Source organism: Platichthys flesus, chromosome 15 (assembly GCF_949316205.1).
Source record: "Platichthys flesus chromosome 15, fPlaFle2.1, whole genome shotgun sequence".
Lineage (NCBI taxonomy): Eukaryota > Metazoa > Chordata > Actinopteri > Pleuronectiformes > Pleuronectidae > Platichthys > Platichthys flesus.
This window is the reverse complement of record NC_084959.1, coordinates 7775305-7793607: the sequence shown is the minus strand read 5'-3', so window position 1 is coordinate 7793607 and position 18303 is coordinate 7775305. Positions and strand designations below refer to the sequence as shown.

The 18303-nt window shown below is 43.9% G+C and overlaps 1 protein-coding gene across 2 annotated transcripts in view; it reads left to right on the top strand.

The window, feature by feature from the left end:
• LOC133969411 (glucocorticoid receptor) overlaps positions 1–18303 on the top strand; it is a 64587-nt gene that overhangs the window by 41147 nt on the left and 5137 nt on the right. Inside the window, exons 3-9 of one of the 2 annotated variants that reach the window (XM_062405875.1) lie at positions 1348–1517; positions 3084–3110; positions 8224–8340; positions 11966–12235; positions 13656–13800; positions 15689–15819; positions 18083–18240. In XM_062405875.1, the coding sequence (XP_062261859.1) occupies positions 1348–1517; positions 3084–3110; positions 8224–8340; positions 11966–12235; positions 13656–13800; positions 15689–15819; positions 18083–18240 (1018 nt within the window). The remainder of the gene's footprint in view (positions 1–1347; positions 1518–3083; positions 3111–8223; positions 8341–11965; positions 12236–13655; positions 13801–15688; positions 15820–18082; positions 18241–18303) is intronic. The other variant, XM_062405876.1, reaches the window with a different exon arrangement.

Below are 18303 nucleotides of genomic sequence, written 5' to 3'. Positions count from 1 at the left end.
TTAAGAGTGGGGGGTGTGGCTCCTATCTGCATGCCTGGATGCTAAATCTCATCTCACTATAGGGCTCTGTAGCTTTGAGGCCCTGCACAGAAAAAAAAAGAAAGACAGAAACAACACTTGGCAGCATTAGTCGATTACAACATCGAAATATCTATAGGTCTGAATGTCAAGTCATTATCGAGCTTAGCCAGCCAGCTCTGTTACATAATTCCCATATGCATTCCGACTAGGGCGCTGTAAAAACAATCAAGGGGGAAAACAGAGGGACGTTTAAGACCCTCTAATGCCGTCAAATTCCTGTCGTGGATCGTGGAGCAGTGTCAGTCTAACACCAGTCTGGAGTCTGGCCCCTGCGCCCCCCTATAACCTCACATGCTCTCATCTGACATGCTGACAATATGCCTGCGATACATCCGACAAATTGGTCTCAGTTGCCTGGTTAAGCTTCACGCTGCTGCTCAGGTGTCTCAGTTGCTTTAAGTCTAATTATAGACGGCCGGGGATAATGATGGCTTTGTGTGCGCATGCTAATCTCTCAAACAAGGTCTTTAAACAAGGCTTTCATTTGTATTGTAACACAAGTGTGGGCTTGGGGGTGAGATTAGGACTAGGTTTGCTGCTGTGGTTGGGGTACTTCTTCTGTCCATCACCTGTCATGGTGTAGGATGTGGTTCTGGGAGACATTGTACATTTTTGACGTTTTTTAGTTGGGGAAGTCGACCGTTCCCAGCCATACCTTAGCAGCCCTCTCTGCGACAAATGTAATGCATAACGTTGGCAGTTTTATTATGTGGGAGGAGCCCAGGAAATGAGACAACCCATTCTTCGTGGAAGGACTGTATCTTTTTTAATGTTGTTGCCTCTGGCTCCGAGTCGAATGAGGTCATCTCTGCCGAAGATGTGGGGTCAGTGCTGGGGGGGGTGGGTAGGGACTGTGTCTATCAGGGCTGGGGACAGGTGATACCAGGCACTGCAGCAATATTCTTGAAACAATCAGTTGTTATCGTCGCTTTTAATTGCGGGTATGTTTTTAAGGCTGTGATATCACTCCAGGAGATATACAGGGTGGAGTTGCACAATGCCTGATCTGAGTCACATTTGACCTTTCACAGTTTTGACGATTACTTTGTACGTTACTTTTTGCAAAAAAAATCTAAAATATATATTTAATGTTTTTTTAATGCGGTTTACAAGGTAACATTTTTCATGAGGAGACTGCATCTATCATGTCTCCTTACATCCTCACAATATTCCATTGAGGCTTTCTTTACCGACAAACCAAGCCTCTTAAATATGTAAGTCACCCGTCTTCACATTTCTCTCTTTCTCCTTCTGCTCATTTTCCAGCTCATCTCCCAGAGCAGGAGAGACCAGCAGCTCTGCAGCGGCAGGCCAGTCCAAGCCCAGTGGTCAGACCCATAAGATCTGCCTGGTGTGTTCGGACGAGGCGTCGGGATGCCACTACGGGGTCGTGACCTGCGGCAGCTGCAAGGTGTTCTTCAAGAGGGCCGTCGAAGGTAGGTTCCACTTTCCTGCATCCACTCCCTCAATCAATCACTCATCATTCAACACAACGTGACAACCGGCATGACGACAAATGACAGGGTTCACACCGATGTTTTAAAGCCTCTGCACCCAACCACCAGACGTTTCCTTAATTACCCCGACTGACTGGACCTGGTCAGGTTGAAAATGGATGGAAATATGGGGGGAATTTATGAGGTCATAAAACTCAAATCCAGTTTGTCCACACCCACACGGTCTTTAGAAGAGGTCTAATCAAACAACACGTGCATGGGCGGTTGGTAAATGTGCAGAGGCTTCAAGAAGCGCGTCTCAGCAATGTCTCTTTGATTCATTTTGTACCAAGTATTCCTGGCCACATTTACACAAGGTTTAATCACATTTGCATATATTCTTTATTTATACATTCACAACCTTGTACTTGTGCCCCTATTAGCAGTTAACATCAGTCACACTTTGTTCCAAAGGCTCATTCATTTGAATTACACAAGGTCATCTCTTGAAGCTCTTCCCTGACGCAGGAATACAAATCTAATCCCGTCTCACAGTCCGATGTCAGAGTGGAATAGTTGAGCTTTTGTGGGCACACGGAATCTTGGGCCTCGCATGTCACCGCCTCACCTTCTCCTGCAATTTCCTGTTTGTCCCGAAAACAACCTGGATCAAAATTACTAGCAAAAGAGTTTGTAATTGTGATAAGAAATGTTACCACTAACATGACAATTTCCCATTAACGGAGTGTCTTCTGGTATCTTTATATTTTAATCATAACATACCCATTCAACTACAGGAGTTAGATCATGACTCAGGCGAGACGTTTAAGTGTCAGGAAGTTCACCTTAAAACTAATTGCCATGAAGAACTCTCCGTAAGATGGGAGGGGCAGGAATGCATGTGACAAATAGAAAGTGGTTTAGGCTAAATGCTTTCCACCGTGCATTCCACCGCCCCAGCTCCGCTCCTACGGATTATTGCATACACATTCATAAACAATGCACTGGGGAACAGTTACTAAACCACTCTGTTTATTGTATTGACCCTGCTCTGCTACTGACATAACCAGCACTAACGGTTAGAAGACCTACAGCCTGTTTTCTTGCCACACTCACTATCTGCCTAGTGGAATAATACAATTAGTGACCAGACTTGCTGCAGGGAAATCAGTTCTCTGACTGTAAGTGGATGTTGTGAACATGGATATAACAGCTTTGGACTAAAATGTGACCGGTGGTTCATAATGTCAGCATTTTTAGATTCCTCTCTGCAATGAAATATTATTTTAGGCTACAGAAAATATGTAGAAACGTGTAAAATGATATATACAAGCACTTGAAATGAGCCGCTACAGTGAATGTCTAGAGTTGCTTGATTGCTAAGTATTATCCTGTAAATCAGCTATTTTTACTCTGCAGTGTTTATCCAGGCACTCAACTGGAAGTGCGACTTTTATTTTGAAAAGAGCTGCCGAAAGTAGCACTGAGATATGATATTCTTGTTTTTCTCCCCCCCCCCCCCTCCCCACAACTCTCCATTCTCTGGTCCTTGTCTTTATGGTGAAGGATGGAGAGCACGACAAAACACAGATGGTAAATAATGCACTTTTAATAATATTAATAATAATGTGAAGATGATGATAATGCTAATAATGATGATGATGATGATGAAGATGATGATAAAACTATGGCCTCTGATTTGCCAGTTTCCCTGTATTTTTCCTCCAGCACTAAAATAAGACCAGTCTGCCTCGACACACGTACTGTGCAGTCTCCTCTGCCAAGTCTCGCATGCGAATGTAATGATTTGTTAATTCAAATCCGAGTAAATTGCCTTTCTCTCGAGTTTCTGCTTGGACTGCTCCACCTCATCATCCTCGCAGGTGGCCGAGCAAATAATTGCAATCACGGCCTGTCAGGAATTAGCCCCATTTCTTTGCACTTGACCCACATTAACCTCCTACGATCTGATGCCGTTGACTTTTTTTTCTTCGTTTGTGTGTTTCTTTAACTCTGTGTTTCCCTGCTTCTGATGATTGTTGTATTGAGACAGCGTCCTGGTACCTGTCATAACAGTGACAGACATGTCAAACCAATCATTTTCATATTAATCAACTTTTATCAGTATTTCAGCAGCAGGAAGATGGCAGATTGTTACCTGCAGTTTCCATGGGATTTGCCAAGCCCGTTCATTTGCTTTATGACTGGTTCCTTTGCAAAAACGCCATCCCTGCCTGTCACAAGTTCAGATATACAAGCCAGAGTTTGCTTCTTAATTAGCAGCCTATCAGATGAATTAACGATAATGGCCCCGATTGCAGCACATAACTCTGCCAAGTTCTTATAGTCCCCTTTAATTCAATCAAGCTGCAAGGAATTGCACACACTTAAAGTAATCAGTCCGGTAATCCAGATTCACACCAAAATTGAATAGGTTCTTCCCTGACTCGTACCGCATCCTTTCCCCCTGTTTCATTGTAATCTGTCCAGTCGTTTTTTGTGTAATCTTGCTTCCAAACAAACAAACCAACAAACAAACAAAAGGTCAGCGTAACTAATATTTATAGTTGAACTCTTACAGTGCAAACCACTCATTGTTCGAGCCCCTCCTAGTGTGAGCTACAGAGACCAGGCCGAGGCTCAGTCAGCCCTCGCTGAAGGGGCTGCCAGGTCCTTGTCAGCAGATCAGGGCAGGATAAGGGAGAGAGGATATCAGTGGGAATCAGCTGGCCCTTTTTAACACCACAGATGGCTGTTTACGCCGTTGTTTGCAATGTCTTCCTGTGATATCAGTGATGGCTGCAACTGGCACCCCCGAGGCTGCTATCTTGTTGTCACACCACCAGCCCTGCAGATTAATTCCCAGTCGCTGTGGAGTATGATTATTCTTGAGTTTCAAAGCTGGATCCCTCCGTGATTTTGACAGATGTCTCTATAATATAATATAATATAATATAATATAATATAATATAATATCAGATAATATAATATAATATAATATAATATAATTTAAATTCCAATACTATAATATTAACTTAATTATTATATGTTTATCGAATTTTGCCAAATCACCTAAAACACTGCTTAGTTTAATAAGTGTTATACTGTAAACCTGTGAAGAAGAAGAAGTGTTTGAGATTAACATACAACAATAAATACAGGACCCTGCTGCTCTGAAGTATCGTTAAGCTCAGCTAATCATTGGCTTGATGTCCCAGACTCATTGTTTGCAGGTACTCATGTACATGTATTTCAGTGGCTGTAGTATGTAAAGTATAGTCACTTACTGTGGGCGTAGAGGAGGGGGGGAGGGGAGGTGATGTGATGTAAAGGCCTGCGTGGTAAAGGAAGTTCTACCTGAAGCGACTCACAGTTATTGAGGTATGACAGAGGTCTGAAAGCCTTGAAATGCGCTGACAGCCTGTCAAAGATAAACCTGTCAAAGCAGCTCAGACATGAACACAGACTCAAACTAGACAGGGCACTTGGAGAGCGCACCTCTGCCACTCGATGTGCCACACTTAAAGTCAAAGCCTTGACACATCTCTGTTACTATTAGAGCTCTGTCAAAAGTGCTTGTGCCTCACATATTGGTAGTTGTGCAGTTTTTAAATTGTACAGTTAAAGCAACTGAATACTATCTTCCCCCTAATAATAAATATTTGTATCCACAAAATCTCGATCATTCTCCAGAAATGCACCACATTTAATTTCTGGTCATAGTTATTACCGCAGCATGTCATTGATCTGCCGGATAGAGTCACAAAAAATCGGCCCCATATCCAAATGTTGAATGAGGGGAAAACATCCTGGTTCTGCACCCTTAATCAATTCTGCTCCAAAAGTTCACGTGTTCTTTTTTGGCCCAAACTGCCTCCTTCCAAAAAGTTTCGAGGAAATTCAGTTTTTCTGGTTATTATATAATCTCGTCTAAAAAACAGACAAACAAACAAAACACACAACCTCTTTGGCAGATGTGAAAGGGCATTTTGTTTTTATTACTTACCAGTCTTTTGTCAAATTAGAGTTAATTTAAACCTTTTAGTTTGTGTGAAAAGTAAGTGGAAACTTGCAGAGGCACAACAAGTGATGTTTCTATTGAATCGTCCAGTGCGATGATCTCTGAATCAATTGAGAATAACTCACAAAGTCTTGGGAACATTACAAGGTTTCCATGCTGCTATTTTTATTTAACGTATCCTCTGCTTTTGCCACAGCTCACAGACTAATCGCTGTGTATATCTGTTCTATAATTAGCAATGCTCTTATTAAGGGAGTGACTAATGCGTGGGCTTTACCTGACCTCTCCATAGCTGGAGTCATTGGGGAGTATCTTGTAGTTTAGTCACGCAGTCAACTGGAAGGGGCTCATGGTCTTTTTACTTTACATTTTTCAAAGCACGAATGCTGCTCAGATGAAGGCTGTGATCTGGTCGTGGGTTTCTCTCGGTAGAGCTTGAGCTGAAACAGTCAGAGGTAAATAGACCTTAGGGGAGATGCCGTGTGGTTCCTTTCAGTTGGATAACCAAGTGTGAACAAACACTGCCAATGTTTTGTTTGATTTGTTCTTTTGTTTTTCATCTCTTTTTCCTCTAAATTACCAAATTCTACAGCAGCTTCAGTGCACAACCTTCATTTCTATCTTTTTTAGTATAAATACTTAACTAGAGACCTCAGCAGCCGTATAGAGCTCAATGCCAGATCCTGAGGATGGTCATACATGAGAGGCAGCTAAGTTTGGATCGTAGTTAATTAGGACAGTTTGATTTTGGAGAACTTCTGTCTTTGTGAGACCTAGAAAATGGCTGCGCATGCTCGGCGTCCCTATATTCATTTTCTCCATTAGATTGATTATGTCTCAGTCTGAACTCAAAGAGAATGTGTTGATGCTTGAATAATAAGATTCATGTGACTCTCCTCGGGCTCCATCAGACAAGTACTGTATGTACTCAAAGCAAATGTAACCACGTTGCATTGAGGCCCAGACTCCCTCTTCCAAACTGACATTGTAACATGGTGTAAAATAGATCGTCCTGCAATGGGAGTTAGGAGGGCATCACAAAACACACTATGATCTCGTACGGCTTTTCCTCAAAACGTATTTCAGTGTTTGTGCCGAGTTGGTGGACAAATATTTTAGAATCATCACGTGTGTGTTATTGTGCCGGGAGCTTTTGACATTGGAAAAGCTCGGGAGACAGCACGAGCAACAAATGTCCAACAATGAAATGCCTCAGAACAGAAAAGTACTAGTAAATACAAATAGATCATATAAAGTTAATGAAGAATGCTTAAGGGGATTCAGACAGGTACTGCGTGAATACGGACTTCCTGGGGCCGTGATATGAGTCATTCAGCCCCCATTGACCCAGAGTGATATTGTGTCTTTGGATCTCACACATGTATTCGTGGGGTTTGACCTCAGTCAGGCTGTCCCTTGTCCCGAATCCTATTTATGATCTTCATGGACGAAATCTAATGCTGCGGCTGGGAGGGAGGACAGTGGCTCTGCTATTTGCATATGATGTCGTTTTGTGGCCGTGACCTTCTGGATTGGTTTGAAGCCAAGTGTGGAGTGTCCACCTTTAAGTCTCAGGTCATTGTTCCCTGCTGTAAAATTAGAGATTGCTCCCCTTCTGGTGGAGTTTGATATTCTGCCCCAAGGGAAGGGTTTAAAGTGTTCAGGTGTCTTGTTCAGGAGTGAGGGTACGGAGTAGCGGTAGATCGACAGAGGGGCTGATGAGTTGTCAGGTGACAGAGCTGAGTTCGAAGGCATCGACTTTCGATTTTCAAGTCAGTCCATGATTTAACCATCGCCTCATGGTGATAAGCGTTGAGCATTGACTGGAAGAATGAAATAGCAGATACGAGTGGATGGAGTTGATTAACTCCACAGGGTGACTGAGCTCAGCCTTAGAGAAAGGATAAGGGTTAGTAAGTCCCAGATCAGCAGGGGCCTCGGACTCGAGCCATGAGGAGCTGCAAAAGGTGGTTAGAGAGAGGACTGCCTTTGTTAATCTGCTGGCTCCGTGACCTGGCACCATGTAAGTGAAGAAGATGGAGAGTTGGCTGGAGCAGGAAATAATGAGCTCAGGGGGGAGAGAGAGAGAGAATTGAGGGGGGGGGGGGGGGGGATAGAACTAATACTCTGTTGGGGTTGATCTTTTTTATCAGATTCGATTAAATTTGTTTCTGTGAATAGTGGTGCTTGTGCATCACAGACATACAAAACGCTTCATGACGTTAACACACAGAGAAAATTCTCGCCTCTGGTCAAATATCTCCTGCTGTCTCTTATTAAAATTCACTTAATTTAATCACATTTTTTGTCCCTGGTTTATTTGCCAACATCCTGATTCCATAGGGGAGTGATTCTCAGTTGGTAAAATAATTATTATGAGAAAAGGCAGCATTGTGGAACATTTTTTTGATTTTACGTCATGTGACACAGAGGGGGTTGTTTGCCACGTTAACAATATCTGATTGTCGGGCTACAAGAAGTCATAGTTGTAGATGGTGCCGTGTGTTTTAAGTAAAGCTGTCAACACCAGTGGGACACCACAGGCTTCTCCGACTTACTGTAGAATCAAAAGGTGGTTAGTGTGGTCAAAATACGTACTGCTCAGACTAATCCCGCTTAAACCCACTCAGCCTGCTAATGTCTCCCTTCTTCCTCTTCCTCTTCCTCTTCCTCTCCCCTTCACAGGCCAACACAACTACCTCTGTGCAGGAAGGAACGACTGCATCATAGATAAGATCCGAAGGAAGAACTGTCCAGCCTGCCGCTTCAGGAAATGTCTTCAAGCCGGAATGAACTTGGAAGGTAAACAGGCCGGCTGCATTCAAACGGCAGCGAGCGCTCACATACCGGCGTTAGAGTCCCAGAGAGATGGCAGTTCGAGTGGACTCAGTTTTTTCTAATATGGGGTATTTCTGGGTGAAATGGAACATGTGAGTTGGGTGTATTTGACATGGGGGGGGGGGGGGGGGGTGGGGGGGGGGGGGTTGCATGGCTTATCAGCTACAGGGTAAAATGAATCAAGTGCAGCTCAGCCACATGTAAACCCTGCAGTTATACATGTTGGGCTGGATGTAGACACTCCCAATAAGTATTCTATGAAAACAATCATTTTGCGAGACGATCGACAGTATACAAATACATATATGCACATATATAACAGAACAGTTATGATAGGGATAACTGTTTATCAGTCGTTTTACTCTTTTATTGTCTTTTGTCAAGACCAAGAAGAAGAACTTTGCTAACCAGCTTTCAAATAAGACTTTAACTAACTTATTTACAAATATTGAGTCTGGAGGATTCAATTATTGTAATCAGTAAATCCAAAAATATAAACTGCACCAATCAAAACAAACATTCCATATCGTTCAGCCATTTAATATTCAAAAATTATACAAAAATATATTTAATTTACTGTAGAATTACCTAAACCAGGGGTCAATTAAGGCAACATCTTAACAAACATATGCTCTGTTATTTTTACTTTTTGTTAAAAGTTAGTTTTCCAAAACACCACCGTTTGTGGGTTAAAACTGGAAAAGAAGGATTTTTTTGGGGATTTCATTTGTTTTTCCTATGTTGGTAGGAAAGGAACAGAGAAAAAAGACATGCATTCAAACATTAAACCTAACCCGTAACCATCACTGTGAATGTTCTATACAGCATCAAAGCCTGGGTAATGACAGGGGAAGGTAGGGATGAGGAGAGCTGCTCGTTTTTACTGAAAGACCTTCTGCTTCCACCATTCCATGAGAAATACATCACCGGAAAACATTCTGTCTCTCACAGGTCTGACTCTAACGTCAGATCTAATGTCTCCGCTCCCATATGATTATCTGGGATTTTAACGTTTGGTTGAAATACAGTAAAAAAAAAACGGTGACAGTGACAGAAATGAAAGCAGATCACCTGCATGCCTTGAAGATCTGTTTTCAATTAGTGGCTATGATGCTTTCAAGGTCGGCCGATTCAAGAGCGATAAAGTCAGACCTTGAGATATGGGAATGAACGGCCTCCAGGCGAGTGTAGTGTCACGACTCTGCCATCTGCCACAGCTCTGTGGAAAAACGTGTGTCGAAGGGAAGCGCTGAATGTGAACACATCTCTACAACACGAAGATAGAGCTACACTTTTGAAATAATCGATCTCTTTCATCGTGCCGTGGAAATTACTGACGATTGTCGAAACCTCCATGCGCAAGTCCTCCTGAGTGTTTTGCGGCAGCACTGTGGTCGTGCAGTATCGTCCTGGACTAGTGTCAAGTCCAGGCCTGGGATCACCTGGTGCCGCTTCAGAGGACGGATGTTGAGGGACACAATCCAGCAATGGGGAGCAACAGGTCGGGTACAACATCTGCCTTAAGTGCCCGGAGCCTGGTTCCTCGTGTTGTTCCCAGCTGAAGCTCCCTCAGGGCCAGTTAATTGTTGTCAATCGCTTGTACAAATTAGTGTTGAGTGAGATTGCATTCAAGCCGTGCTGTGTTTGTTTGTCAGGCGGAGGTGAAGGTAGTTTCACGGGGGGGGGAGAGACAGAGAGAGGGATTTGATGGACGTCGGTGATTCAGCAGACAAACCCCCATCGGAAAGGCTCTTAGTTGCCATAGAAACACCTGGAGAGGAAATTAAAAAAGGTAGAGAGGAGGAACAACACGCTCTTTCATGATAACCTCTCACCCCCCCCCGACATGTTTCTGCACATTTAGTGGGAGAAAATGTCAAAATGACTCTTAGATAATCTACATATTGTGAGCAAAAAACACAGCTATTTGCGCTCAAGAGAAACTGCGTGTACATGTGTGTGTGTGGGGGGGGGGGGGGGGGGGGCTCCTCTGAGAAATGGAAAGGTTTTGAGGACTTTGCAGGTAAACGAGTGGACACGAGCCACCTCCTTGAATTCTTCTCACCTTCTCGTCAGAAAACACGGGGTCATTTTATCGTTGTTATTCTAGCCAATCACCAACAATCCAGCCATTTAGTTCCGATGACTGCTGCACTTGTTTCAGTTTTACACCAGGGTTGAGGTATGAGGTGGGCTCAGGCCAGAGGGGGCAGAGTGTGTAGAAAGAGCCGGGGACTCAAGGCCTAATCATAGTCCTGCGACTGCAACCGCGGAAGGCCACGCAGCTGCATCGACGGATCCGTTTTGGTTTATGCTTCCTAAACGTGTTGCGCTTGTTGCAACGCAATTCACCGCCAGAACACTAGGCGGAGTAACTTTTTTTTTCGAAAACAAAACACACAAAGAAGAGACATCTTCTTCTTCTTCGTCGAATGTTTATTTACATCGCCACTCCAGCTCCTTATAGCCTATTTCTGGCGGACAAATCAGCCAGTCAGTGACGGGTTATACAAGTGGTCATACTTTCAGATCTCTTCTGCCAAGTGCTCTTCTATTTGGTCCATATTCGTTCTTCTAAATCTTCCGTGATTTCCGCGTATTGTGGGGCATGAAACCGGAAACTAGACTCCGGACAGGATGTAGTCAGCCGACCAATCACAAGCCTTGCGGGCTGCGTGAGGCTCGCGTCGTTTTGTCGTATAGTTAGAAAAATTGGCGGACGCACGCAAGCCGCCAGAGGGCTCGAAAGGGCCGTGTTGCGTGTCTTGCGTGCATGCGTGCGTCCGTGCAACACGAGTATAATTTGGCCTTCAGACCAGGTGAGGATACGTCCTGATGTGATTGGTGGTCGTGTTTTATTTTTTTCTCCCTTAGATACTGCGGCTCATTTCTTGATGCATCATATGATACATACCTGGAACATTTACTCAGTGGAAATGGGCATGAGAATAAGATGGTGGAAGATATATTGGGTTGTTTGCATTTGCAGGAGACTGATATAGATTCTTTTGGGCGGATTCCAAACATTGTAGATACGGATACATCGACTGATAAACCTCATTAAAAGAAAATTGCTAATAATAAGATTCCTAAGATGAAACCCTTATGACGAAGTAATAAAGTTGAAGCTTGATATTAAATATATAGAACTTGTTTTAAGAAACTAAACTTAATTTGTTTAGACATGAAATGTAAACATAGATGCACATCTTTGCTGTGTTGTTCAATCTGTAAAATAATGTTTTTTATCTTGTTAAAGCCTCATATCAACAGATCTTGATCGGCCAATCGATAAATCCATTGAGCTCTGTTTCTGAGGTATTGCCCTGGGCTGTGGGAAATAAGAAAAGAAAGGTTTTATTCATAAATATAAATTTTGCCAAAACCCTATTGAATTTAGTTTACTTCCTTCAGGCAGCCACTAAGGCTGAAAATCCAATGTAGCTCTTTCTGTGGTGTTGAATACTGAGCCTTTGCCTCATTCCTAAAAAGTAATAAAAAACTAAACAGCTTAAAAACAAAACGACTGTCCCTGCTTCACTTCTCCCCTTCCTCCCGTTCATTTCCTCTGCTCCACCTCTCCCTCCAGCGAGGAAAAACAAGAAGCTGATCAAGATGAAAGTGCAGCGCCCCCCCGGAGCGGCGGAGCCCATCAGCAGCATGCCGGTCTCCGTCATCCCCAGGATGCCCCAGCTCGTGCCCACCATGCTGTCTGTGCTCAAAGCCATCGAGCCGGAGGTCATCTACTCGGGCTACGACAGCACTCTGCCCGACACCTCCACGCGGCTCATGACCACCCTCAACAGGCTGGGGGGGCAGCAGGTCATCTCTGCAGTCAAGTGGGCCAAGTCCCTGCCAGGTAATCAAAATCCCCCCCCCCGTGTCGCCCAGGGGGGTGTCTGCTCAGGCCAAGTGTGTCCCTGACATTATTAACAGGCTGAAATCGAGTCCAATGTGCAGCGAGGCGAGATGAACCAGTGTGGGGGTGGGGGGAGACACACACACACACACACATGTTCAGCCATTTGTTATTTTTATCATATGCAGCTGGTCAAGGAAGTTACATCACTTAAGAGATCAAACCGGGAACATTTCCTCTGGTTGTGCACGGCTTGGCAGACTAGACGTCCAGGCACGTAACTTTTGCCCTCTAGTGAGACGAGCATCTGTTTGTCAGCAGTGGTACCGCTCCTCTGTAGAAGGGAGGAACAGGAGTAGCCGCGAGAAAATTCATAATGTGTTTTTAGTATCCCGCGAAGGTTTGGATCCATTAGATTCAGGCTCTTCGGAGTCGTGCTGACAAATGAGGAGCAGCACGCGAGGATATTAGCAGATCATCCTCGTCAGTATATGATTACACATTAGCTCCAAGGTGGAATAAGATATATTTACAGTTTTACCATCATCCCACATAATGCCAGTTCATGTCGTAAACATTACTCAAGATAACGGCCGGGTATTGGAAGGCCTCTCGTTTCCACGACACAGAAAAAAGGACACACCAGGGTTCTGACATGTTTACCACCCATGCTCGTCCCTGCTCATGAGAACGGAGGCACATGACCCTGTAATCGCTCCAAGTATTCGCTTGGAGCTTTTCCCTTCCCTCTGTAATTGCTGCTGTTGGTCACGGCGAAGATTTAAGATCCGATTTCTCAGCGAAGCTGTAAACTTTTTTCCTTTTTTTTGTGTGACAGTTTGTTGAGCGACAAATCTGGCTCCAGTCTCGTTGTGTGTGTGTGTGCGCGTTGTCGGCAGCTGGCGGCCGGCCAAGGTGATAGTGAGGAAAAGCTCCGGGGGGGGGGGCAGGCTCTTACATAACAGCGCGGGGTTTCAAACAGATGCAATGTGAAAGGACTTTTTCATGTGCAGTTCCACTTTTCGACAGTGTGGAAAACAACACAACTGGGGTTTGAATCCAAACGTGAACATCGACTTAACTAGATTGTCCTTTTTCTGTTTTGGGTAAGCTGGCTGTGTGATTGTGTTTTAAAGATTGCATTTCCTGTTCTCCTGTGTCACTGTATTTCCCCTGAAATCTAGATTTAAAGATATTGTGTGTTTAAAAAGCATCATGAATGGATGCATCATACAACTTAAGATGACAAATAACATCATCACCTTTGAATTATTTATCTGTTACCCAACAACTAAACACCCCAAATAAAGGATCCCTTCTAATTTGTTGTGAATATGTGTGTGTCTTTCTCTCCCTGTGCACCGTGTCTCGATTTGCTTGCTTTGCTTTGTAATCGTTTTTTCTTCTGACCTCCCTTAAGGCTTCCGCAACCTGCACCTGGACGACCAGATGACGCTGCTGCAGTGCTCCTGGCTCTTCCTCATGTCCTTCAGCCTGGGCTGGAGATCGTATGAGCAGTGCAACGGCAACATGCTCTGCTTCGCCCCCGACCTCGTCATCAACCAGTGCGTACCACCGCCAGCTGTTGTGTGTTTGTGCAGTCCGCTCTCCGGCGCCACATTCTGTTGGCTGGTTTTCGCGTTCGCTCATTTCGGGGTGTCGGGCTCTCGCGCTCAAACACGTTTCTGTCAATGACTCCGATTGAATGGAGGAGAGGGCAAGTCGTGGGTAGGGGGAATGTGACTGAAACTGAGATTAGTTTATGAGCACATTTAACTGAACCTGAAAGGAATTTATGAGGAGATAAAACGGACACAGAGATGAATTTATGAGAAAATAAGATTAAGACAAAGATACATTTTTACATGTAAAATGAAACTGAAACAGAGATTAGTTTATGAGCATATTTAGACAGAAACTGAGAGGAATTTATGAGGAGATAAGTTATGAGGAAATTAGATTAAGACAAAGATTAATTTTTACTGGTAACATGAAACTGAAACAGAGAGGAATTTCCTGGTAACTTTAATTGAACCAGCCGAACCGCCTTGCTGCTTAACCCACAGACATAAGTGGAATTGATCTTTCTATCTACTTCTCACGTAGAAAAGGGTGTAATGTGTTTTTAAAGCTCTTTGGATGAGTCAGCTCTTATTTGCTTATTGCATTAGCACATTCCTCACGCAGCCGTGACCTCAGTTCTTCAACAGTGAGAAAATGATTGTGCCGGTCACAGACTCCGGTCTCTGGGGGAAACAGGATCGAGGCTAATCCCCCGTTAGCTCGTCTGTTCCCAGAGAGCTGCTCGTCATTTGAAGGGTCAGAATTCAAACACTTATAAAGAGGTGAAACAACATTGGGCCATTTCATCATCTCAATCCTTGAAAACTCACCACACTTTTATAAACTTTTGCTGATTATATCTCCAAAACACCTTTATTATATTTAAGCATAACTTCTAATAGAGAAGAGTCTCCGGGGCTAATGCTAGCCTGTGTTCTGCTAGCTTCTGTTTTAGCATTTTTCCAAAAAACAGTTTCCCAAAAATGATGCATTTTGTGTCTTGATAGAAATATTGTAATTACCACTCAATGTGCGATATAACACTAATAAGTAATAATAAATTGTTTATATGCATGCATTTTCCATTTTTCATAAAGACTTTAGCTAAAAAATATACAGATCCATGGAAGTAATCACAATTATCAACTGTCAATTATCAATAATTCCAACAACCTCTAGAGTTGATCAATGTAATCAGTAATAAGTTTGGATATAGTAAACCACTGAAACACATCTTGGATTCCTCAGTTTGCTGAACACGTGGTGAGGTTCTGTTCATGGCTCTTGATTTTGATATAACCACTGACTCTCGTGCAGCCATTTGGAAGTTGTCTCCAAAGTGCAGAACCTTTTCTTTATTCCGTAAATGTGTGTAAATGTGCTTTACTTTACGCTAAATTAACAACCCAACCCTCTTGTTCCTGAAAACCTGCAAATCGCTCACTTCTCTCTTAAATACCTAGAAAGAGATCTGATCCGAGACATGCAAACTCAAAGAGATGTGAAAATAGAAGTGCAAGGTGAAGGGGTCACGGCCGGTAGGGCTGAAGCTGGTCATGATGAATAAAAGGCCGATAAACCCCAGGCCACAAATCTGCAGAATGTGCCTCTCTATTGATTCTGAAGGTAGAAAGTAATGTGGACTGTGTGCTGGTGGGAGCGAGGTGTGAAAATCCATCAGCCCTGATTTCACAGTCCGGTTTCCTCTCGCAGCGCTGAAGCACTTCCCTGCTGGGGCTGTTTATTGAGGACGAGAATAACAGGATGAGTGAAAGAGCCTAAATCTAATTTGTATGTCTCCCTTCTCCCCGTTTTCCTCCCTTTCCTCCTTGTTTGTCTCTGTCCCCCCATCCCTTCTCTCTCCATTCCCTTTTCCTGCCCTCCTTTCAGAGAGCGAATGAAGCTGCCCTTCATGAACGACCAGTGCGAGCAGATGCTGAAGATCTGCAACGAGTTTGTCCGACTGCAGGTGTCCTACGACGAGTACCTGTGCATGAAGGTCCTGTTACTGCTGAGTACAGGTAACAGAACACACTCTGCTTTAAAGGAACACGCGCCGACATTGGTTCTGATTCAAAATCCACTGTATCGAGCAGGTAATGCAGCTGAAACTCCCTCGCTGGCTCAGTGTGTCACAGGGTGGTGGTTTGTGTTGTGGATGGAGGGTAAACATTATCAAAAAATTCGACCAGAGTGCATTTTCTCCTCCACATCTAATAATTGCGAGTGCAGGCTGCAGCTCCGGGTCTGTGGAGAAGCTTTAGAGTGAGCGGTCACAAAGAGTGCGTCCAAGCCAAGCCTGTCTTTACCTGGTTTGAAAACCCTTTCACTGGATGTGGCACAGGAGTTTTTCTTTTGCACCACTTTTCTGCAAATGAAGGTTCGGACCTTCACTCGATCTGTTGTTTAAAACGTGTTGCTGTGATTCAGTGACTCGAGTTGCAGTAATTAGTCGACTGACAGGAAATTGATTGTTTCAGTACTTCCTCTTTTGAGTTTCAGCAGGTGTCTTTGTCGACAGATCTTTTTTTTTTTTCCTGCCCAGTGACAGAAACACAGTTCAATGAATGCAGCTTATCTCGGGAGGATAAACCGAGCTTTGCAGTCAACATGGTTGCAAATTGCTTGAATTAAAACGCCTTGTGAAAAACGTTTTTTTTTTTACAGTAAAAACCTTTTTCCCAATTTTGATAATTTCAGGTTTGACGAGTGGAAATTGGACTAGGAACAGATTTGTCATAGTGGTTGTCATTCTAAATCTATCCTTCGCTTGAGTTGCTTTAAAATGTACAAATTATTGAAAGAGGCACATGGAAGCAGTGGGCGGATGTTCCAGCAACGCAATTATCACCATTAAAATCGGCAGAGTAACATTACACAGCATTTTCTGACTTTGTACATTTCCCCTTTTTTCCGGAGAGGTGACTGTTCCACCACAGTCTCGGAGAGGATGCACTTAAGAGGCAATTTGCTCGTTACGCGGAGGAAATGACATTTCCATAGGGAGCACTGGTTGCATGTTCTTACCTGAGAGCTATTTCCATCTGCTCCCCTCGGGGATGGAAATACTATCAGGTTAGAACAACTTTGGTTTGAGCTGTCGGAGTCACTCCCCCGTGCACAGGACTGAAAATGAAAGGTCAATTTGCTTCGACCTGTGGATTAATGTTCAGAAGGCCGACCTCACTTTCTGCTCAACGGGATATCAATTACTGTCAAGATTGCGTTAAATGAAAGTCAGAGTGATGCATTAAAAAAATAAGAAACACAGATTTTAGTGCAGAAAAGCTTGAAGAAAACCCGTTTGCTCTCCTGTAGGATTTGTCTCTCTGCCAAACCTGCAAAGGGATAATGCAGAGGCCAGATTGCACCGGTCTGATTATGTAAATCGGTATTTCATTCTGATCCCAGCCTCTTTGGCTTCTCTCATAATCTCGAGGTCAGTGACTGTGGCTCATCGCCAGGCGGCCGGCTGACGAGGAATCCATAATGTGTTGACGTGGTTGTTATGACAACTGCACATTGATGTTTTTTCATCCCTTTCTTGGTATTTTTTTTTTTCCTCCTCGCTCCCTAACTCGTGACCGGCTCAGAGTGAATCCTCAGCTCGAGGTCTTTGAATCACGATGCACACGCAGAGTGAATGATGTGATTTTTTTTTTTTGAAGTGCGCGTCCAAACATTAGCTCCTCTCCTCTCAGCCTCTCGTCCGGGGCCACGCCGACGTGCACGGAAGCATTTGATGTTGCTTTTTTAGGCTTTTTGCATATTTTCCACAGCCTACAGCGTTCTGGATGGGGGGGGGGGGGGGTGGGGGGGGGTGCATGTGTGCATCTGTGTGTGTTTACCCAGCTTCTCCCCAGGGTCGGAGTCGGGGTCCCACACAGTCAGTTTTAATGAAGTTTTAATGCCTCGTGCTGTTTGTTGCATCGGGGGGGGGGCAGGATGAAGAACAGACTCACACAGATAGAAACATTGTGGATGGATTTTCAGTTTCAGGCGGATGTTTGAAATTGAATAAGCAGCTGTTCACATCCCCAAGTGTTGAGATGTATATGTTTATGAATGGGCCTGTTTGTAAATTACACAGTTTAGAGTGTTAATCTAAACAACACGTGACGTCACAGGGACCTGGTTCGGATCTTGTTGATGGGACTGACGCTGCAAATACAGTCTGAGTTCAGAGAATCATTCATTGACAAACATTTTTTTTTTTTTATCTGTGTGTGTTTGTCTCTGTGTGTGTGTGTGTGTGTCTGTGTGTGTGTGTGTGTGTGTGTGTAGTACCAAAGGACGGCCTGAAGAGCCAGGCGGTGTTTGACGAGATCCGGATGACGTATATCAAGGAGCTCGGCAAAGCCATCGTCAAGAGAGAGGAGAACGCCAGTCAGAACTGGCAGCGCTTCTACCAGCTAACTAAGCTACTGGACTCCATGCAGGAGGTCAGAGACACACACAACGACACACACACACACACACACACTGATACAGTATGTACCTATTAT